The 19466-nt window shown below is 44.0% G+C and overlaps 2 protein-coding genes across 2 annotated transcripts in view; both read right to left on the reverse strand.

Moving 5' to 3' along the window:
• Sin3a (SIN3 transcription regulator family member A) overlaps window positions 1-172 on the reverse strand; it is a 69341-nt gene extending 69169 nt beyond the window's left edge. Inside the window, exon 1 of the mRNA XM_028865060.1 lies at window positions 124-172. The gene's annotated coding sequence lies outside the window, so the exon portion shown is untranslated. The remainder of the gene's footprint in view (window positions 1-123) is intronic.
• Window positions 173-9744: 9572 nt separating this feature from the next.
• Ptpn9 (protein tyrosine phosphatase non-receptor type 9) overlaps window positions 9745-19466 on the reverse strand; it is an 89526-nt gene continuing 79804 nt past the window's right edge. Inside the window, exons 10-13 of the mRNA XM_028865056.2 lie at window positions 15949-16027; window positions 14403-14553; window positions 12472-12679; window positions 9745-11572 (exon numbers count right to left, since the gene is read on the reverse strand). Coding sequence (XP_028720889.1) covers window positions 11358-11572; window positions 12472-12679; window positions 14403-14553; window positions 15949-16027 — 653 coding nt within the window. The 3' untranslated portion in view covers window positions 9745-11357. The remainder of the gene's footprint in view (window positions 11573-12471; window positions 12680-14402; window positions 14554-15948; window positions 16028-19466) is intronic.

Raw genomic sequence — 19466 nt, forward strand, 5'->3', positions numbered from 1 at the left:
GCACGGTCTTGGGGACCGCGGCACCCACACAGCCTTAGGCCAGCCAAAGCAAGCAGCCACGGAACTAGCCCCCCAAAAGAACGAAATTGGGGAGACCAAATTAAAAGCAGCTGTTTAACATACCTTCGGAACCAGGCGAGGAGTCCTGAATGGGAGGGAACGCCCCCCACTAGCCATTGGCTCTCTAGCGCACACGTCAGCACCCTGGGTACGCCTACTCCCTCTCCCGCCCCTTCCCCTTCATTGATCGCCCCCTGCCTCTACAAAAATAAAATTAAGTAAATCAAACTAGCCACGAGTTGAAGTCGCATCCAAAGTATAGGCTCTTATATCTCCCACACTGCCACTTGGAATTTTTCGAGGACTTCAGACTAGGCCTTTTGGGATTCGGAGTTCCGCAGCGTGGAAGCTAAAGGAGGTGCATCGTAACTACCCGGTCCCAATTTCCTTCACGCACACAATCCATTTGGAGCTGGGTCAGGCGAAACGTGTAGCAGTCTGTGATCCTACCACCTGGACGCGTCATATCTCAGAAGCGAAGCAGGGTCTGGCCTGGTTAGTACTTGGATAAGGGGCAGGCAGCTACTGGCTGCAACATCTAGACTCCTGATTTAACCTTGTGTCCAGCTTACATTGTTAGATGCCTTTCAGCTGTGAAATCTGAAAGCCAGGAAAACTGGCACTTCTCTGAATATCTACTGGGGGGTGAATCAGACATTTCACTGTATCTGCTACAGAGTGCAATTGTGAACTGGCTGAGATGTTCACAATACCCTCCAAGCACTTGAGATCCAGATAGTTGCTGCAGGAGGTAAGGCAAGGGGCGTGTATGGGTGTGTAGATCCATAGTCACTCCAACATGGGAAATAACGTTTAGCTAGAAGCTGAACAGATTCTGAGAGTAGGCTGAACAAAAAGGGTGCCAGCAGGCAACAAGGGAAGCACAGGGGCTGTAATGTGTGTTTACAGGCTTCAGAGGTGTATCTTGGGGTGAGGAATAGATTGGGGCAAGCAAAGGCGAATTATCCTCCTCCAGCTGGGCTGCACACACACCTTTAATCCCAGCACTTCGGAGGCAGGGGCAGGTGGATTTCTGTGAGTTCCAGGCCATCCTGGTCTACAAGGCGAGTTCCAGGACAGGCACACACCAAAGCTAGACAAAGAAACCCTTTCTTGGAAGAAAATATATATATATATATATATATATATATATCATCCTACTCACTACCCACCCAATTCAGAAAACTCTCCCCAGCTGAAGCTCCTTACGTGCCTCATTTGCTATTTATCATTAACTATTTGCTCAAAAGAGCTGAGCAGAGCCATGGCACAAGTGTGAGCAAGAAACTAATTTTGGCTGCGCGGTGGTGCCACCACTGGGGAAGCAGAGCCAGGCCGATCTCTGTGAGTTTGAGGCCAGCATGGTCTACAGAGTGAGATGTACGAAAACAACACAGAGAAACCCTGTCTCAAAAAAAAAAAAAAAAGAAAAAAAAGAAAAACTATTTTTGTTTTGTTTTGCAGACAGGATCTCATGGAGCCCAGACTGATCTCAAACTCATAGCAGATGACATTACCTTCTCCTACCTCAACCTCCTCCAAGTACTCGGGTTACAGCTGTGCACATAGTTTTTTATGTGGTACTGGAAATCAAACTCAGGGCTTTATGCATGCTAGGCAAGTACTCTTCCAACTGAGTCACAGCCCAGCCCCCAAGAAACACTTGTTTTGGAAGTCATTGAAGAAAGGGAGTTAGTTAGGGTATCAGGTAGGCTATGAACAGGAAAGGACCCTCTGTCAGTTAGACAACTTCCAGTAATCTGAGATACTTACAAGAACTTTACCAAGCTTGGTATGATGACAAATGCCTGTCATTGCATCATTTGGGAAGCAAAGAAGGAAGACCTTGTGTCCAAAGCCAGCTGAGGCTACATAGTAGACCTGGTATCATTTAAAGGGAACCATATTTGAGAAAATCTCAAGGAAGAGGAGATAAAAGGTTCAGTGTAGGTAATAGAAGAGGTAGCCAGTGTAGATGTCATCTACAAGCCAGTGGCATTCTGTGGTTGCTAGAGGAGAGAGCGTTAGCATAGCCAGTGACTGGTGGTGTTATGATGCCTCTTCCTAGTTTCAGGGCTTCAGTTCCCAGGAAAACGAGGGTGAAAGTGGGTATACAGAGGAGTCCTTGGAGATAATGTAAGAATTCTTCCCTTACTCAGAGTCCATGTGGGAAGCTGTCACTGAGGAAGAAGTGTCATTTGGGAAGGGCAGTGGTCATTCCACCTGGAATATGTGGACCAGAATGTGCATGGTAACTGGAAGAGCCAAGTAGAGGGAAAGGCCAGGAGATGAGAATGGGTTCAGTATGAGCCCTGACAAAGCCATGGGAGTCAAGGTTTATTCTCCCTAGGATGAGGATCAACTTTGAGCTGAAGACATAAACAAATGCTACGTTAATGAGTTAAAGCGTGGTGGTAGTAAAGAGAAAACACTAGTCAGAAGTAACAAGTCCTGTTTATGTTAGCTCCCATTCAGTCCATCTTTATCTGTGGGTCAGCCTCCTCTAAGGATTACAATTCTTTCCCTGGTGTGAAGATCAATACAATTATTGCCTAAGAAAATTCTGAATCTCAGTAGACACCAGAAGCCTAGGCATTTGACTGTTACCCTGGACAGCAAGTGGCTTACAGTTACTTAATTTGTGTGTGTACACTTGCCCAAGCATGCACACATATGCATGTGTGCTGTATGCGACCACAGACAGGTGTGTACACCAGTGCATATTTGAAGGGTATCAAGTGTCCTGCTATCAACCTCTGCCTTATTCCCTTGAGGCAAGGTCTAGGCTGGTGGCCAGTAAGCCCCAGTGACTCTTTTGCCTCCTCATCCCCTAGTCCCCAGCTCTTGGGTTACAGGTATACATGTAAAAAGCCATATTGGGCTTCTCTCTCTCTCTCTGATTTTTGTTTGTTTTTGTTTTTGTTTGTTTGTTTTTCAAGACAGGGTTTCTCTGTGTTTGTAGCCCTGGCCGTCCTGGAACTCACTCTGTAGACTGGGGTGGCCTTGAACTCATGGGGCTCTGCCTGCCTCTACCTCCCAAGTGCTGGGATAAAAGGTGGGCACCACCACTGCCTGGCCATACGGGAGGTTTAATTCAGGTCCTCCTGCTTGTGCAGCGAGTGCTCTTACCCACGGAGCCATCTCTCCACCTTCATTATAGAGAAAGGAATGGCTGATACTTACACCCTTCTGAACACCTCTTAGATTGAGCTCTTTGAAAGAACAACCACTTTATCTAATTCACCTTTGGGGAATCTCAGTATTCAGTGCAGTCAAGGAGCCCCAGGAAGGGACCCAATGACTGTTTCTGACTCAGGATTATGTGGACGTTATCCTTTGACTGTACTAAAGATGCTCACTCCCCTAGTAGTGTAGGTACAATGGATCTGGGTGAGTGTCCTCCTTGGAAAATCCTCATCGGGATGTATTCGTGTGAAATCCCCTGGAACTTTTCTGAGTTAGACACTATTATCCTTAATTATGGATAAGCAAACTCAGCCAGTAGAGGGACTTGCCTACATGAAATCGCCAAGGCAAGTTTATCTAAGTGCAAATCCTGAGTCTGTTCACCCCCCCCCCATATGCTATTTCTGCATACATTCAGGCTACCATCCAAGCTGGGGCCTTTGGAGAGAACACCCTACCTTTTCCCCTGAGGCACAAACCTAACCTCCCTAATTCTAACAACAGCACTTTGTCATCATATAGTTCTAGAAAAATTGTACTCAAAGAAGCAAGATTTGTCTCCTAGCCACATACAGACATGGGTCTTTAATTCACAACATATATATTCAAAACTGTCACCATCTATTACTTCATGGACATGGTATACACACCCTCATTCACAAAAAGGAACTCATTCACATACCAGAGTGTCTGGCCTATCTTTTCTTCCCCACTACTGGAATTAAAAATCATCTGCCACCCTGTGTTGATTTCCATGGGTGCAGGAAATTGAACTCAGGTCCTCATTCTTGTGGGACGAAAACTTGACTAAGCTATCTATCTCTCAAGCTGCTACCCTCCCAGCACAACACACCTTATTTATCTTTTTAAGACAGATTTCACATAACGCAGGCTGGCCTAGAATTCATGATGATCCTGCCCAAGGCTCCTGAATCCTCAGTGCCAGTAATACAAATGTGAGCACATGGAACACAAATGTGTTTAGCTTTTTAACTTTTTAAAAAAAATTGAGGTAAGATCTCGCTAGTGGCCTGGCCTGGACTTTGAACTCCCTCTGCTTGTGATCTTCCTGCTCAAGAGTCAGGGAGGGCCTTGGTTTCAGTTACTGATGACAGAACCTCTGACAATTATAGCACAACTCCTAGGCTTCCAGGGCTTTGTTTGGAGACAAGATCTCTCCTACCCCACACTGACCTAGAACTTGCTATATAGACAAGGATGACCTTAAACTTTTTATTTTTATGTGCATTGGTGTTTTGCTTGTGTTTATGTCTGTGTGAGGGTCCCCTGGAACTGGAGTTACAGACAGTTGTGAGCTTCCATGTGAATGCTGGGAATTGAACCCGAGTCTCCTGGAAGAGCTCTTAACCGCTAAGCCACCAATCTTGAACTTTTGATCCTTCTGCCTATCCTCTAGATTCTGTCCTACAGTAGGAGGTGTAGTAATTTCGGGAATTGAAAATAAGTATGTCTAGCAAACAGTCAAGAGTCCTTCATTCACTTTTTCTTCCTTTTTCAAAGTCACTACACTCCTCTCCTGGTCATTTAAGTGCAAAGTCCCTGGCATTGCAGACCTCAAAGAAAAAACTCTCATATCTATCTATCTATCTATCTATCTATCTATCTCTATCTATCTATCTCTCTCTCTCTCTCTCTCTCTCTCTCTCTCTCTCTCTCTCTCTCTCTCTCTCTCACCCCAGTGGCATATGCTGCAATATTTATTATATATGAAATGTCTTCTCTTCATTGACACTAGTTACCCAGGGTCACTACAATCCTAAATCAGGAAGGCAAATATAACAATAGAATATTCCCCCCAGTTTATCTGGCCTTGTATTATAGACAGATTGGTGGCTGGTGACTTTTTTTTTTTTTTTTTTTAAGACAACAGGTTCCTCTGTTCAAATAAAATCTACTTGAGAAGCCCACTATCAAAGAGATAAAGGGATCCCTTGTTTGAGTAGACATGAAGGCAGCCTGAGCATTGTCCATATTCCTTCCCCATTCCCTCAAGCTTCCTCCCAGACAGCACCCTGCAGGGTATGCACTTAAACTGGGAAGTAAATGAAGAGATGCAACTAGATGAAATGGCTAACCTTTGCTCTGCTCTGGATCTGGCCAGACTTGAAGGTTTTAGACAAAACTCTGCAGTAGCTTAGAAAACGAGAAGAATTTAATGTGGTATACAACTACAGGGAAATCAGCCTTTAGTGACACTAGCCATCAGAGTCCCAGTAACCATCAGGAACATATTAACTACTTTAAGCTGTTCTTTAAGAAGACACAGTATAGCCGGGCGGTGGTGGCACATGCCTTTGATCCCAGCACTCGGGAGGCAGAGGCAGGCGGATCTCTGTGAGTTCGAGGCCAGCCTGGTCTCCAAAGCGAGTTCCAGGAAAGGCGCAAAGCTACACAGAGAAACCCTGTCTCAAAAAACCAAAAAAAAAAAAACCAAAAAAAAAAAAAAAAAAAAAAAAAAAAGACACAGTAGCTCCCACCCTATACCTATCTTTCCTAGAGAGATTCTAGTATAGTTCTACATCTCCCAAGGCCTTAGCCTGAAGAATGTGAGTCTTAACCACTTCAGTATTTAACTGAACTAGGAGGAAAGGCACTATGATGGCTATGACTAAGTAGATGGACATTAAACAACTTCCCAAATGCTAGATTCCTATCTAGAGAATTGTCTCCTCTGTTCAATTAAGTACAGTGCAATGTTAAAAAAAAAAAAAAAAAAAAAAAAAAAGTTGTTTGATGGTTAAGTATGGGAAAGATAGCTGCCCCCGCAAAAAGCCTGACTCTCTGGCAAGCAGACCTTCTACTCCCACATGACCAGTGGACTGAGACCTAGACCCAAAACAAAGCTAACACAGAGCAGGAACCCTGGGATGCTTGGCAAGGTAATTCTTTGGCTCTCAGATACCTGTCATGCCACAGAGAGCAACTGGGAAGAGAAAGACTTGGAGAGTGAAGGGTACCTCTTTCTTTCCATTCCCTCCTCCTCCTCTGGTTTTGTTTTACATTTTGAGACAGGGTCTCTGTATGTAACTTTGGCTGTCTTGGAACTTGTAATGCAAATCAGGCAGGCCTCAAACTCATAGAGATCTTGTCTGCCTCTGATGGTAGGATTAAAGATACACACCACCATACCTAGGCCTTAACCTACTTTCTATCCAAGTTGGGGGTGAAACAGAAAAGAACTGGGGGAATCCAAGGAAATGGCAAGAGTTTGAAAGAAGAGCCTTTGAAAATAAGATAAAATTGGGGAGATAAAGTGGAAGCTAATCCAGCCTAAGGAAGAACCTGATAATTCCAAAAAACTAGCCTTTAGTGGACCTATAGTATGTGATTGTTTAAAGTAGCCCCTTTTAAAGAAGGAAGCTAGGACTTGGCTGGGTTGAATAGGTTAAAACCTCAGAACCACTACAGACCTCAGTCATTCTAGGAAAACCTTTCTGTCTAGCCAATTCATCCACCTTAGTCTCAGAGCTCACCTCCCTCAGGTCACATTAATTTGCAAGTTCCTGCACTTGGAGCTGCCCCAGAGATTGAATGCATCCTTTTATGAGCAAAACCAATTCTCCCTGGGGTCGTGAGACTACATAGTCGACCAGCCACACACACCTCAGCCTCTTCTACTCCACACTCATACTCCTGCCATTGACCAGTACGTTGTAACAGACACTAGCAATGGCAAGTCTCCTAGGCTGAAGATGTGGGGGATCACTTCACACGTTGTTCTAGCTGCATGAAGGAAGCAATACAGAGCACAGAGAGATGATCCTTTGTGCCTGAGCAATTAGAAACCATAGGAATGTTAGGAGGGGGAGATAATCCAATCAGAAGCAGAAGTCTGCATAGGCCCACAGTGCTCTTCATTCCATGAACACACTTCCCGAACTTTACTGACTGTGTGATGCCCCTCCGGTCCTAAGCATTCTGATCATCTCTTCCTTAGGCTCACTGAGGTCTACTACCAAGCCAGGTGGGTTGCATACTCCTTTAATCCCAGCATTTGGGAGGCAGGCAGATGGATCTGAGTTCCAGGCCAGCCTGGTCTACATAGAGAAACCCTGTCTCACACAAAATCCCCAAAACAAAAACCCTACCCCAGGTAGGCTCACACAGCTGGGTGTGGGGGCAAATCTGCTGTAATCCCAGCTGCATAGGAAACTCAGGCAACAGGAGCACTCAAGCCCAAAAATCTGAGACCAATGTAGGCAACGCAGTGAGACCCAGTCTAAAAAAATAGGCATAGTGGCCCTTATCTGTGATCTTAGCACTCAGAAGGCTGAGTCAGGATTCTCATGATTTCCCAGAAAATAAAAATTTAAAAAATTTTAAAGTTCAAACAAATTAGAGCAGGGGAGATGCCTCAATGGAAGAAGATACTAGCGAGCCTAGAAAATCTGACCACCTCCATTTGATCCCTGAAACCTAGATAAAATGCTGGTGTGCATCTGTAATCCCAAAACTCATGGGAGAGATGAGAGGTAGAGAAGGGATAACGGTCCGGAAGCCACGCAGTCAACTCGCCTGGAATATACAGAATGGCAGACAAACAACCTACCTCATCAAGGTGCAAGGTGAGAATTATCCTCTTGATGCAAGTACCCATGTACATACATGTACTAAATTATTTTCTAAAAAAATTTTAAAAGTCACCAAATTTTTTTTTAATTTCAATACTAATAAAGATAACACTATTCATAATAGCAGTTTGGTGAAAACTACTGAATCCTTTTCTCTCAGGGTTTTTACTGAATATTCAGGAGACATCATTGGTAGTGACCAGAATCTTGAGACATGAGCAAATTAAGCCTCCAAAAGCCTAGGGCATCCTCTAGTCACTCAACCACCAACTGGGTGGGCCCAGGAACTGGCACCTAGAAACTAGCGCACAACTTTGAATTGAGCATTTACAGGGCAAAGTTACAGCATGTGTGAACAAATAACAGTTCTGAATTTCTTCAAGGCTTTTTATTGTTAATGCTTGTTTCCTGCATATTTTACAAACCCTAAATATTTCTATAATCTCTCTAATTCAGCATATCTTTGATTTCAAATTTTAGAGATTCTGTCTTAATCTGCTACCATTTTTTTTTTCTTCTTCATCTTCTTCAGACAAATGTCTCACGTAGCCGGGCTGGGCTCCTACTACCAGTATAGCCAACATTGACCTTGAACTCCTAATCAACTTGCCTCTACCTCTCCAATACTGAGATCACAGTCGAGTTCCACAACATCCAACAGTTGAGGTTTGGTTAAAGTAAAAACATCAAGAAAAATGTGCTGGCATATCAAGAAACAGAGATCCCTAGAAACTTCTAATGTAAAAGTGGGGCCTTTGATATACAGCATAGCAAATTAACATTATGGTATTTCAATTCTTCTGTCAGTACCTATTTTCAAGTAGTTGTTGAGAGTAAACGTGTTAATATCTATAGAGTACTCTGAACAGGACCTAGAATATGGTTGGTTTCCATTGAATGTTGTTTGTTATTATTGTTATTTACAACACCCTAATATTTGCATGTTGCAGGCCATAGCTGCTCCAATGGGGCAGTGTGTCACTGGCTAATGGGTACTAAACACGTGATATGAAGAGTGTCCCTATAAGGCCAATGCTTCTTATTGCACTCCAAGAGAAAGACCAGCAGGACAGGGTTGGTGGGGTTTCTCTGGAAGCATGACCCCTTTGGTACTGTGCAGATCTGAGGATAGACAAGAGATCATCCCCATCTGGGAGAATGTCACCAATTCTGTGATCTTTCAAGTCCACTACAAGACAATGAGCTCAAGGTCAATTTACCTAAGCTGGGCGAAGCAGTATATGCCTTATAATCCCAGCCCTGGGGTGACTGAGGTAGGAGAATTGGCCTGAGTTCACACACAGCCTATGTGGTAAGATCCTGTCTCAAACAAACTAACAAAACACACAAACAAAACAAAATCATGAACTGTCCTAGAGTTTTCAAACCAATTATACTCTAAGAGGAACAGATCAACAACAAAAAATCCTAACAGTCTCTAAAGACAAGTACCACTCCAGATCTGATGTCAAGAGACAGTTTGGGTTACAGTTTTAGACCAAATGATTGTATTCCTCTGGACCTCACCTTTCTCATTTATACATTATATTATTATATCATTATACACGTTTCTCCTTTATAATTAGGTGAAAGACACCGGATGAAGCAGCACATGTCTGTAATCTCAACACTGGAGAAATGGAAGGAGGATGTGTAGGAAGGACAGAGGGTATCCACTAGAACTGTGACGTTTCAGTGAAGTGGCACAGGAGACAAAACACTTAGCACTAAGATGGCCATACAACAAGGATTCAGTTTGTCCAAAGCTAAGACCCTAGCCACAGACATGGCAGGTGCCTCTCAGAACTGAATCTCATTTGAAGCTTTGGATCCCTCCTTGCCACCCCATCTGTCCAGAACCAGCTCCTGGACTCCCTCCTCACCTTCCCAACCACAGACTGCTAAATTGATGAAGCTAAAAGTGTTTAATCATGTTGGTATATTTATATGTAAATACAAAACTGTACCACTATAAGATACTGAATATGAACATTACAATTATTTACTGAATCTGATTCAGTCCATTGATGTTAAATACAAAATGAAATGATTGTAAAAAATAAGAATATACACATTCAAAGATCTTCTTACAGTATAAAATTATTGGGTCTGACCAGCTGCCAACCTCATCATCTGGAGTAGGGAAAGGTTTAGGGGTTCAGTGGGGTTTTGTAGGAACACTGAGTGTTGAGAACTCTTGATTCCATTCCTGGTGAATCAGACTGGGAAAAGACAAGAACAAGTTGGATGGGCAGCGAACCAGTGATTACAGGAACTACCTCATCCAGCCAAGGGGAGTACGCTTTATAAGGACATAGAACCCATCCACTTTGAGGTCTAGGATCTGGCAGGCTAGCAGGCAGGGAGAGCTGGGCATCTCAGTAGACAAGGAAGAGTTGCATAAAGAAAGGGGTCTCCAACAAAAGAAAAAGGGCCCCAGTTTGTCTTCCCAGGAAGGGAATTTCATAGTAGGTTCCTCTCATTCACTCCAGGATTCTCCTTCTTTCTTTTAAGACTTCGTACCGATTAGTTTTGGCTCTGGCAGCTCTGTAAATTCATCTCTAGCCTTGGACCCCCCCAATGCTGGGGTAATAAGACAGAGTCTGGAATCACAGTGGAGGTCTGTTCCCCAAATCAGCAAAGTAAACAGAATTTGTTAGATGAAGGACAACCCATGCGAAACTGAACCAGTGTTACCCTAAGTCAGTATTTTTGACTCCCACAAGCAGAGTCCAGAGGGAAAGGTACCAGTAAGGAAGAGGGCCTGTGGCCTGGGAAAGTATGTGTGGTCTTCTCTCACTGTTCTCTGACGACGAGCATGATCCCCAACCCCAGCTAGTCCAGACTAATCAGCAGGGTCCAAGAAGCGAGGAATGCTCAACTGCAACAGGAAGCCCCAGGAACTTCTACAAAGAGTATCTGTGTGTATATGTATTTATAGAATACGACCATATTATCACATACAGTATATATTATATACACACATACATATGGATCCATACACGTAAGTACACGCGCACACACACAGAATGACAGAAAAGACTGGAATACACGCCCTATGTATAAACGTGCTTGGCACTCGGGACATTCTCTAGAATATGTAACTTGGTCAAGCTCTCTGGGCAGGAAGGTGAATGCTCACCAAACCTCCCTGTCAAATCCTAGCAAAGGGAAGGAGGAGACTTCTAGAAGAAGAATGGCATTGGGAGATAGGGGTTCCTTCCCCACTTACCTCAGGGACCCTGGCAAAAATCAACAGCCACAATTTGGTTTTAATAAGGCACAGTTCAATAGCAGGTGCTAGGAATTAAGAACACATTGCTGCTGGCCCTTTCTAGTGGCAATTGCACCACATTATCTAGCCAAAGGGAAAGGCTGCCTTGCGTGCACATGTGCGCTGGGAGACACGAGAAAGAGGCTGATCCATGGCTTCAGCGTAACTGATGGCAACCTAGAGGCTCAGCGGTGTCCAGGGTAGTTTAAGGAAGGCTGGCCAGCAGGTGGAAACTCGTGGAACAGTTATTGACCCTCCATGGCCAACAGGCTGTGACCAGAGGGAACCATGCCTTCCTTTTCTGCAAACTCCAGAATGGCCTTGTAGCAAAAGTAGTACTGCTCAGGGGTCTGGATACTGAAGGCCCTCTGTGTCCTCATGCGTGACACTGTCTGGAACACATTCAGGGTGCCAAGCTCCTCCAGCTGTGCCAGGCAGATGTCCAGTGAGCAGAAGGTACCTGAAGAAGAAAGGAAATAGTCACATGACTGTTCCTCCTTCATATTCTTCCTTTTACCAAATCACCTTGCAAGACTGGATGGATGAATTCAAAGGCAAAAGATCTGATAGCAAGAGGACTTAGGCCTCAAAGTATCGCAGGCTGTGCTAAAGGCCAGAGAAATGACAGAGTCTCCTGTTTCTCAGAACATAGATGGGGGTAACAAGACGAGGAAGTAGGTAAGTAATGCAGAGGAACTTCCGGCTTCAATACCATCAGAGCAACAGTACTTCCACAGCCAGTTTCCAGAGCTTGTACTCTCCACAGGTCTACCACAAATTTTTCCTGATTTTTCTCCAAAGGGACCTCTGAACTCATAGAGCCAGCAGCTCATACAGCACACATCCCATTAAGCCAAAGCTATTAATCAGCTCCATAATGAAGAACATAGAAGCCACATAAGATGGTACAAGCTTATAATCCCATGATTTGGGAGGTTAAGGCAAAAGGATGGCTGTGAATTCCAGGTCAGATCAGACTTCATAGTAAGACTGGTCTCAAAAACAAAACAAAACAAAACAAAAACCCAAAACCACAAGAACAAAAAGGAAAGGAAGAGAGGGGGAGGGAAAGACCAGACCAGCACAGGGAAAAGAGGCTTCCGGGAGAGGGCCAGCTAATCTCTCTGGGCATCACAATCATGGTGCTGACAGAGTTGACAAGGTCAGAAGACCATGATGATGGAATGTATAAAACAATTCCAAGGACGTGGTTTGTTAATTATATATTTTGACAAGTAGTATCCCCAGCATAAAGAATACAAAAGGGCATTAAAGAGTGATTATCATAGCAGTTTGCCACCAAGGCATTGATTGATCTCCCCCCTCCTCGCACCAGCACCAGGGTAAGAGGCACAGCACCTGTCCTGCCGATGCCCGCGCTGCAGTGGACCACGATGGGCGGCTCAGGGCACTGCCCTTTCGACCGTGCTCCCAGGCTGCCGACCGCCAGGCTCTGCTGGTTTCTCACCACTCTCAGAAAGTCAATGAGAGAAGCTGCTGAGGAAGGGACACCATAATCTGGCCAGCTCAGGAACTGGAAGTGGGTCACCTGGCGTTTCTGCCGCTCCTTACATTTAAAAAAAAAAAAAAAAGGAAAAAAAGAAGCAAAAGTTAATGCCGTCATTTCCATCTACTGTGACTACCCTGGGTTTTTGCAGGTTCTTAACACCTTAGCATTTGGACCACAAAGGCTCCTGTCTTCTGCTCTCATCACAATTGCTTCTCTACCTCAAACCTGGAGGAAGGGCTAAATGTTTTGGGAAGACAGATCACTATATTGTAGGACCCATATTTCTTGTTTATTTTTGTAGTTTAAAAAAAAAAGGTTTTTTTTTTGGTCTTCCCCAGGATAGTGCATACCAACTAGTTGTCCAGTGCCAAACAGTCAGTTCTGCAAACATAATACAAGTAATTACATGGACTCAACAGGTTATATTTAGGAATATAATATGTATACAAATATATATATATATATGCATACAATAACACATACACGAATATGTATATGCATGCAATAATAATTAGTGGAAAAAGCTACGCATTTGAAGAACAGGGAAGGTTTAGAGAGGGAAGAAAGGAAAGGGAGAAGTGTTGTAATTAAATTGTAATATCAAAAAAAAATTGCTAGGCATGGTGGAACACACCTCTAAATCCCAGAATGCAGTAAGCAGAGGCAGGCAGACAGATTTCTATGACTTTGAGCCCAGCTAGTGAGTTCCAGGCCAATCAAGGCTACAGTGAGAGACATTGTCTCAAAATAGAACAATAACATATTTATCTACTTATTGACTTACTCCATTTGTGTGTGCATTTACAGCTATGTGTATGGGTGTATGTACATGTGTGCATATGGACACATGCAAGTAAGAAGAAGACATCAGGTGTCCTCCTCTAACACATTCTGTCTGTTTCTTTGAGTCTCTCTCTGAACCTGGAGTTCATGTAGCCACAGCTAGCCTATAAGCCCGAAAGCCCAGGAATCCTCTTGCCTCTACCTCCATCCGAGTTGTTGGTAAGCATGCATGGGGCTCCCAGCTGATGCACGGGTGCCATGATCTGACTCTCCATCTCATGATAGGACTCTAACAGCTAAGCCCTCATCTCTCTAGGCCCTTATTAGAGGATTCTGAGACAAGATCCACATTATGTAGTCCAGGCTGTTTTCAAACTTGTAATCTTGGCTCAGCCTCCTGCATGATAGGATAACAAGCATGGCTTAAGACCCAGATTCCCAATGTTGAAAGTTTTATTTCTCTTTAATGCCACTCTTGTATTGAGACAATGACTATATAAGTTCTGAGTTGAATATCTATTTTTGGAAGGTGTGTGTGTGTGTGTGTGTGTGTGTGTGTGTGTGTGTGTGTCTATGTAGCATTGGTGTGGAACTCACTATGTAGATCAGGCTGGCCTTGAAATTATAGAGATAAACCTGCCTCTGTCTCTGGAGTTCTGGGATTAAAGGCATGAACCACATAACTGGCTTTTTAAATGAGTATCTTTAATTTGTTTACAGAAAAAACAAAAGCAGTTTATAGCCTCCATAAAATCCTGCCTATTCTCTCTAGAAATGTTCTTTTTCTGTTTTTGTTTTGTTGAAACAGGAACTCAATATGTAGTCCTGGATGGCCTGAAACTCCTACACAGGCCACGCTGACGTTGAACTCACGGATATCCGCCTGCCTGTTCTTGCTGAGTGCTAAGATTAACAGTATGCATCACACGCTCAATGAGAATCTCTTTAAGGAGCTTGCCTAGTTTACAAACCCTGAGAAAATCGAAGCTCCACTTACCTCCGTGTTGTGAATTTCGAGTGTCGTTTTCTTGTAATGGTTCATGTCCTCCACTCCTAGATTGGTGACCGTGAGGCAGCCAAATCGGACCCGTGAGTCTTTCTCTAAAGGCCAGTACTGGCCACACTTTCTCCTGCCGCCTTCCTCAAAGCTGGAGGCAAACAGAGCAAATCAAGCCTTCACTCTTCACCAGCAATGAGCTTCTTCCCACCACCAACTGCGGAGCTCCGGGGCGGCAATGTCATCCACGCCGCTCCCGGAGTCTACTACTGACACTCCGCAAACCAGAAGGGGAACTCCCCACTCTAAGCAGATGTTAACACAGCTGAAGTTCCTACACAGGTCCAACTGGCAGCCATGCATGGTGCATTGACTATATCTTCTCACTTAACTGAGATAAATGCAGCAGCAAAAACATAGTGAGGACCAGACCTAAGCCACTGCTCAGTTTCTTCTCCACTAAGGGCGCTTGGCTGAGACAGGACAGGGAAAGACAACTCATGGACATGACTAAGAGGTCCATAGACTTCATCTCACCATTGCTCCATGGCCTCAGAATACTCTGAGGTGGTACTCAGGTAGGTACTTAGCTACAGATGGCAGTTAACAGTGCCCTGAGAAAGGAAACTGAGCAAACATTTTGTCTTCCTTCTTTCCTACCTTCCTTTCGATATCTGAGACAGGGTTTGTCTGTGTAGCCCTGGCCATCCTGGAACTCACTCTATAGACCAGGCTGGCCTGAAATGTAGAGATTCGCCTGCCTAGGCCTCCCAAGTGCTGGGATTAAAGGCGTGCACCACCACTGCCCGGCCATCATCTTTTCATTCTTTCACATCTGAAATAGGTTATAATTAATGATGAAACTAATAAAAAATGCAATTTCTTAAATCTGGCAGAATTGCCAAATTTCAAAACCAACCCTTCATTCAGAACTTCCTGACTCATGTTTCAACTCTCTTTTCTCTGTTCCCTTACAGGTAGATATGAAGAGTAAAGCAGTCAAAGAAAGCAGGATATGAAAAGCAAAGTGACCTGGTAATTCAGCAGCCAGGAAGACATCTTTCCTCTTGAGACAAGAGCCAGCTTAAAGGTGAGCTGCTTCTGCTTCATAACACTTCCATTAGGGAATTGGGCCAGGAGCCAGGCTTTAATTAGCACTGGGTCCCCAGAACTAGGATGAAGTATCTCAAGGCTAGCCCTTTCTCCACCGTGGCCTAGCATGTTAACTAGAGATGCCATGGCTTTCCTAGTCACTCAAGCATACGGTCAGGTAGAGGCAGGGAGTCTATAGACAAAAGAAGACCGGCTAGGCGGTGGTGGCGCACGCCTTTAATCCCAGCACTCAGGAGGCAAAGGCAGGCGGATCTCTGTGAGTTCGAGGCCAGCCTGGGCTACCAAGTGAGTTCCAGGAAAGGCGCAAAGCTACACAGAGAAACCCTGTCTCGGAAAAACCAAAAATAAATAAATAAATAAATAAATAAAAAAATAAAAATAAAAATAAAAAAAAAAAAAGAAAGAAAGAAAGAAAAAAAGAAGACCAACTCACCGGGTAGTCATTACAATCACCAAAACTTTTTGCTCCCAAACCATGAGCCAGAAGTCACGATAGGTATTCTCCAAAGGGCCTGGAATGAAAGGAGAAGACAAAGAACAGGCACTTCAGAAACACACCTGTCTTTCTTCCAAAGAGGAACTCCAAAGCACAGATGTGAGCTCCCTGCTTTCTTTCTTCTGTTGTTACTGTTTTTCTGATAGGGTCTCTCATAGACTCAGACTCACTATGCACTCCAGCATGACCCTGAACTCCTGTTCCTCAGGTCTCTACCTCCCAAGTGCTGCAGTTACAAGTATTCATATGAGCCACAACAGATTCCCTGTTCTTGTTTCTGCTTATTCACAGGTCCTCAAACCAACCATAACATGTCTATATAAGTGAGTATTAGAAGCACAGAATGATCTGGCTGGAGAGGTGGCTAAGCAGTTGAAAACTCACACTGCTTTTGCAGTGGACCGAAATTCAATTCCCAGCACCCATATGAGGTGTCTCACAGTCTGCAACTCCATCTCCATGGGATCCAACACCCTCTTCTGACATCCACAGGAACTTGCACTCACATGCACATACCCACATACAAACATGCATATACATGATTAAAAATAAAATAAATCAGGGCTAGAGAAACCAGTGGTTAAGACCACTTTTGGTGGGGGGGGGCGGCCTGGAGACATGGTGCAGTGGATAAGAGCACATGCTATTCTTCTAGAGAACCTGGGTTCAATTCCCAGCACCCACATGGCAGTTTACAACTGTCTATAACTCCAAGATCTAACACCCTCACACAAACATACATGCAGGCAAAACACCAATGCACATAAAATAAAAATAAATAAATTTAAAAATAAATAAATGTAATAAAAAAAAAAAAGACCACTTTTTGATCTTGCAAAGGAACTGGGTTGAATTCCAAGCAACCACGGGACAGCTAAAAGCATTCATAACACTAATTCAGGAGGATCTGATGCCCTCTTCTGGTCTCTGTGGGCACTTCATGCATGTGGTGCTAGACATACAAGCAGGCAAAATACGTATACACATAAAATATAATGTATTTATTTATTGATTGATTGATTTACTTATTTTTGGTTTTTTGAGACAAGGTTTCTCTGTGTAGCTTTGCGCCTTTCCTGGAACTCATGCTGTAGCCCAGGCTGGCCTCGAACTCACAGAGATCCGCCTGGCTCTGCCTCCCGAGTGCTTTGATTAAAGGCGTGTGCCACCACCACCCGGCATAAAAATAAAATTTTAAAGATAAATAAAATGAAAATTCACAAAAAATAAAAGGAAACGGAATGTTCATGTTAAAAGATGTCTGAGTGAGCTCCATGCAGGAGGCATCGTTAACGACCTGCAGAGCCTCAGCAAGCACATCCGCAGTGACAGTGTCTCTGTCCGTCTGTTTCTACCTCATAACACATTAACTACTAAACCACCGTCTCAATCCCTTCTGACTGGGACCTAGTCTTCAAAACTGCCATGATCCTTCAACTTGCTTACGTACTTACCCTCCCTCCTTCCCTATTCCTGTTTTGAGACAAGGTCCTACTGTATAGCTCAGACAGGCCTCGAACTTGGGATCCTTCTGCCTCAGATGCCAGTGTGCAGACATTAGGCACATGCCACCATGCCCAGCTTTCTTTCTCAATTTTCTTATCTCTAATAAATATTCTTTGTTAAAACTATTATCACCCCTATTGTTTCTGTTAGTAAGTGGGGGAGGGGAAGCGGGTGTGCCACAGTGCACATGTGGATGTCAGAGGACCCTAATGCAGAGAGCTTGTATTTGAAGTCTGTTTTCTCCTCCCGCCTTATAGGGGTCCAGGAGATTTGATTCAGGTCACCAGTCCTGTACCACAAGCACCTTTACTGTCTGAGCTGTTTCACTCACTCCAACACTGGTACTCATTTATTCTTCTCAACAGTTGAAGTCAACTTTAACACACCCATTCCCATCATTTCCAGAAGGTGTCAAGTGAATTCTGGTAATTTTTTGCTCCTGGAATGTTTTTGCTTTCATCTTTTAACACCTGCCATCTCCCCTGCTCCTTATACTAAGTTTCACTGACATGAGGACTTTATCATTTTTTTCTAAGTTATTAATACCATTCTAATGTATTTTTTTAAGACTATCTCTTTCCCCTCACAGTTTAATACTAAAAAAAACCTTCATCGTAATACAGCACTGTATCTCTTTGAGTCTATTCCTTTGTACTGTCTCCCTCACCTATAATACCATTCCATTTTTATCCATTTTTAAGATTTATTACATTTTTATTTATGTGTACATGTGTGCTTCTCTGTAGGAGTTCATTCCAAATGTGTGTGGGTACCTGTGGAGGTCAGTAGAGGGTGTCAGAGTCCCTAGACCTAGAGTTACAGGCAGTTATGAGCCTTCCCATATAGTTAGTGGGAACTGAACTCTGGCCCTCTGGGAAAGCAGCAAATGCTGAACCATCTCTCTAGCCCCTCTATCTATTTTTAAGTGCTGAATCTTCCTCCGGGCTCTTTTTGACCAGGACACTCAAGGGACTTCCTCTCCCCTAAACTCTGGATGACATGGCTGGTTCTAAATACTTTAACCATTTACATTATAGCATCTTACATCAGACATTTAAGAAAATCCCCACTTTAGTAAATAGGGTATGAAGGACAAATGCCATTTGTGAAATTGTCCTTTTCTAATTAGAACCTGTACAATGATAAGCACTCTTCAACAACTTCTCAAGATGATTCTTTAGGACTTCCCAGGGTTTTCCCTCTCCATTTTCCCGAGAAGCAGGGTAATATCAAGGATAATCTGGAATGGAAAGACCACTGGTTCCACTATTTCTGCGAAAGTCTTTTTGTAAGCAGTAACATTTTTTGTGTGAAAGATTGAAAGAGTGTACATGTGTTCATATAGCCACTCCTGTATGCTCGTTGAATCCACTGCTGTCCACACCGGTTTGGGTTTAGTGATACTGTTGTTGTGAAACAGGCTCTCTCATCGGGACCTGCCCGTTAGGTTAGTGTGGGTAGCCAAGCCCCAGGGATCCTACTAACTCTGCCTCGTTAGTGCTGGGCTAACAAATGCCTCACAACAGCACCCACGTGGTGGCTCACCACCATCTGTCCCTCCAGTTCCAGGGACCTGGTGCTGTCTTCTGGAATCCACGGTCACAGCATGCATGCATTTACATACATGCAGGCAAAACACTCATACATAGCCGGGCAGTGGTAGCATACAACTTTAATCCCAGCACTCCTGGACAGGCGGGTCTCTGTGAGTTCGAGGCCAGCCTGGTCTACAGAGCGAGATCCAGGACAGGCAACAAAAGTACACAGAAATACTGGGCGGTGGTGGCGCACGCCTTTAATCCCAGCACTTGGGAGGCAGAGTCAAGCGGATCTCTGTGAGTTCGAGGCCAGCCCGGGCTACCACCAAGTGATTTCCAGGAAAGGCGCAAAGCTACGCAGAGAAACCTTGTTTCGGGAAAAACAAAAAAAAAACAAAAAACAAAACAAAA

Source organism: Peromyscus leucopus, chromosome 7 (assembly GCF_004664715.2).
Source record: "Peromyscus leucopus breed LL Stock chromosome 7, UCI_PerLeu_2.1, whole genome shotgun sequence".
Classification (NCBI taxonomy): domain Eukaryota; kingdom Metazoa; phylum Chordata; class Mammalia; order Rodentia; family Cricetidae; genus Peromyscus; species Peromyscus leucopus.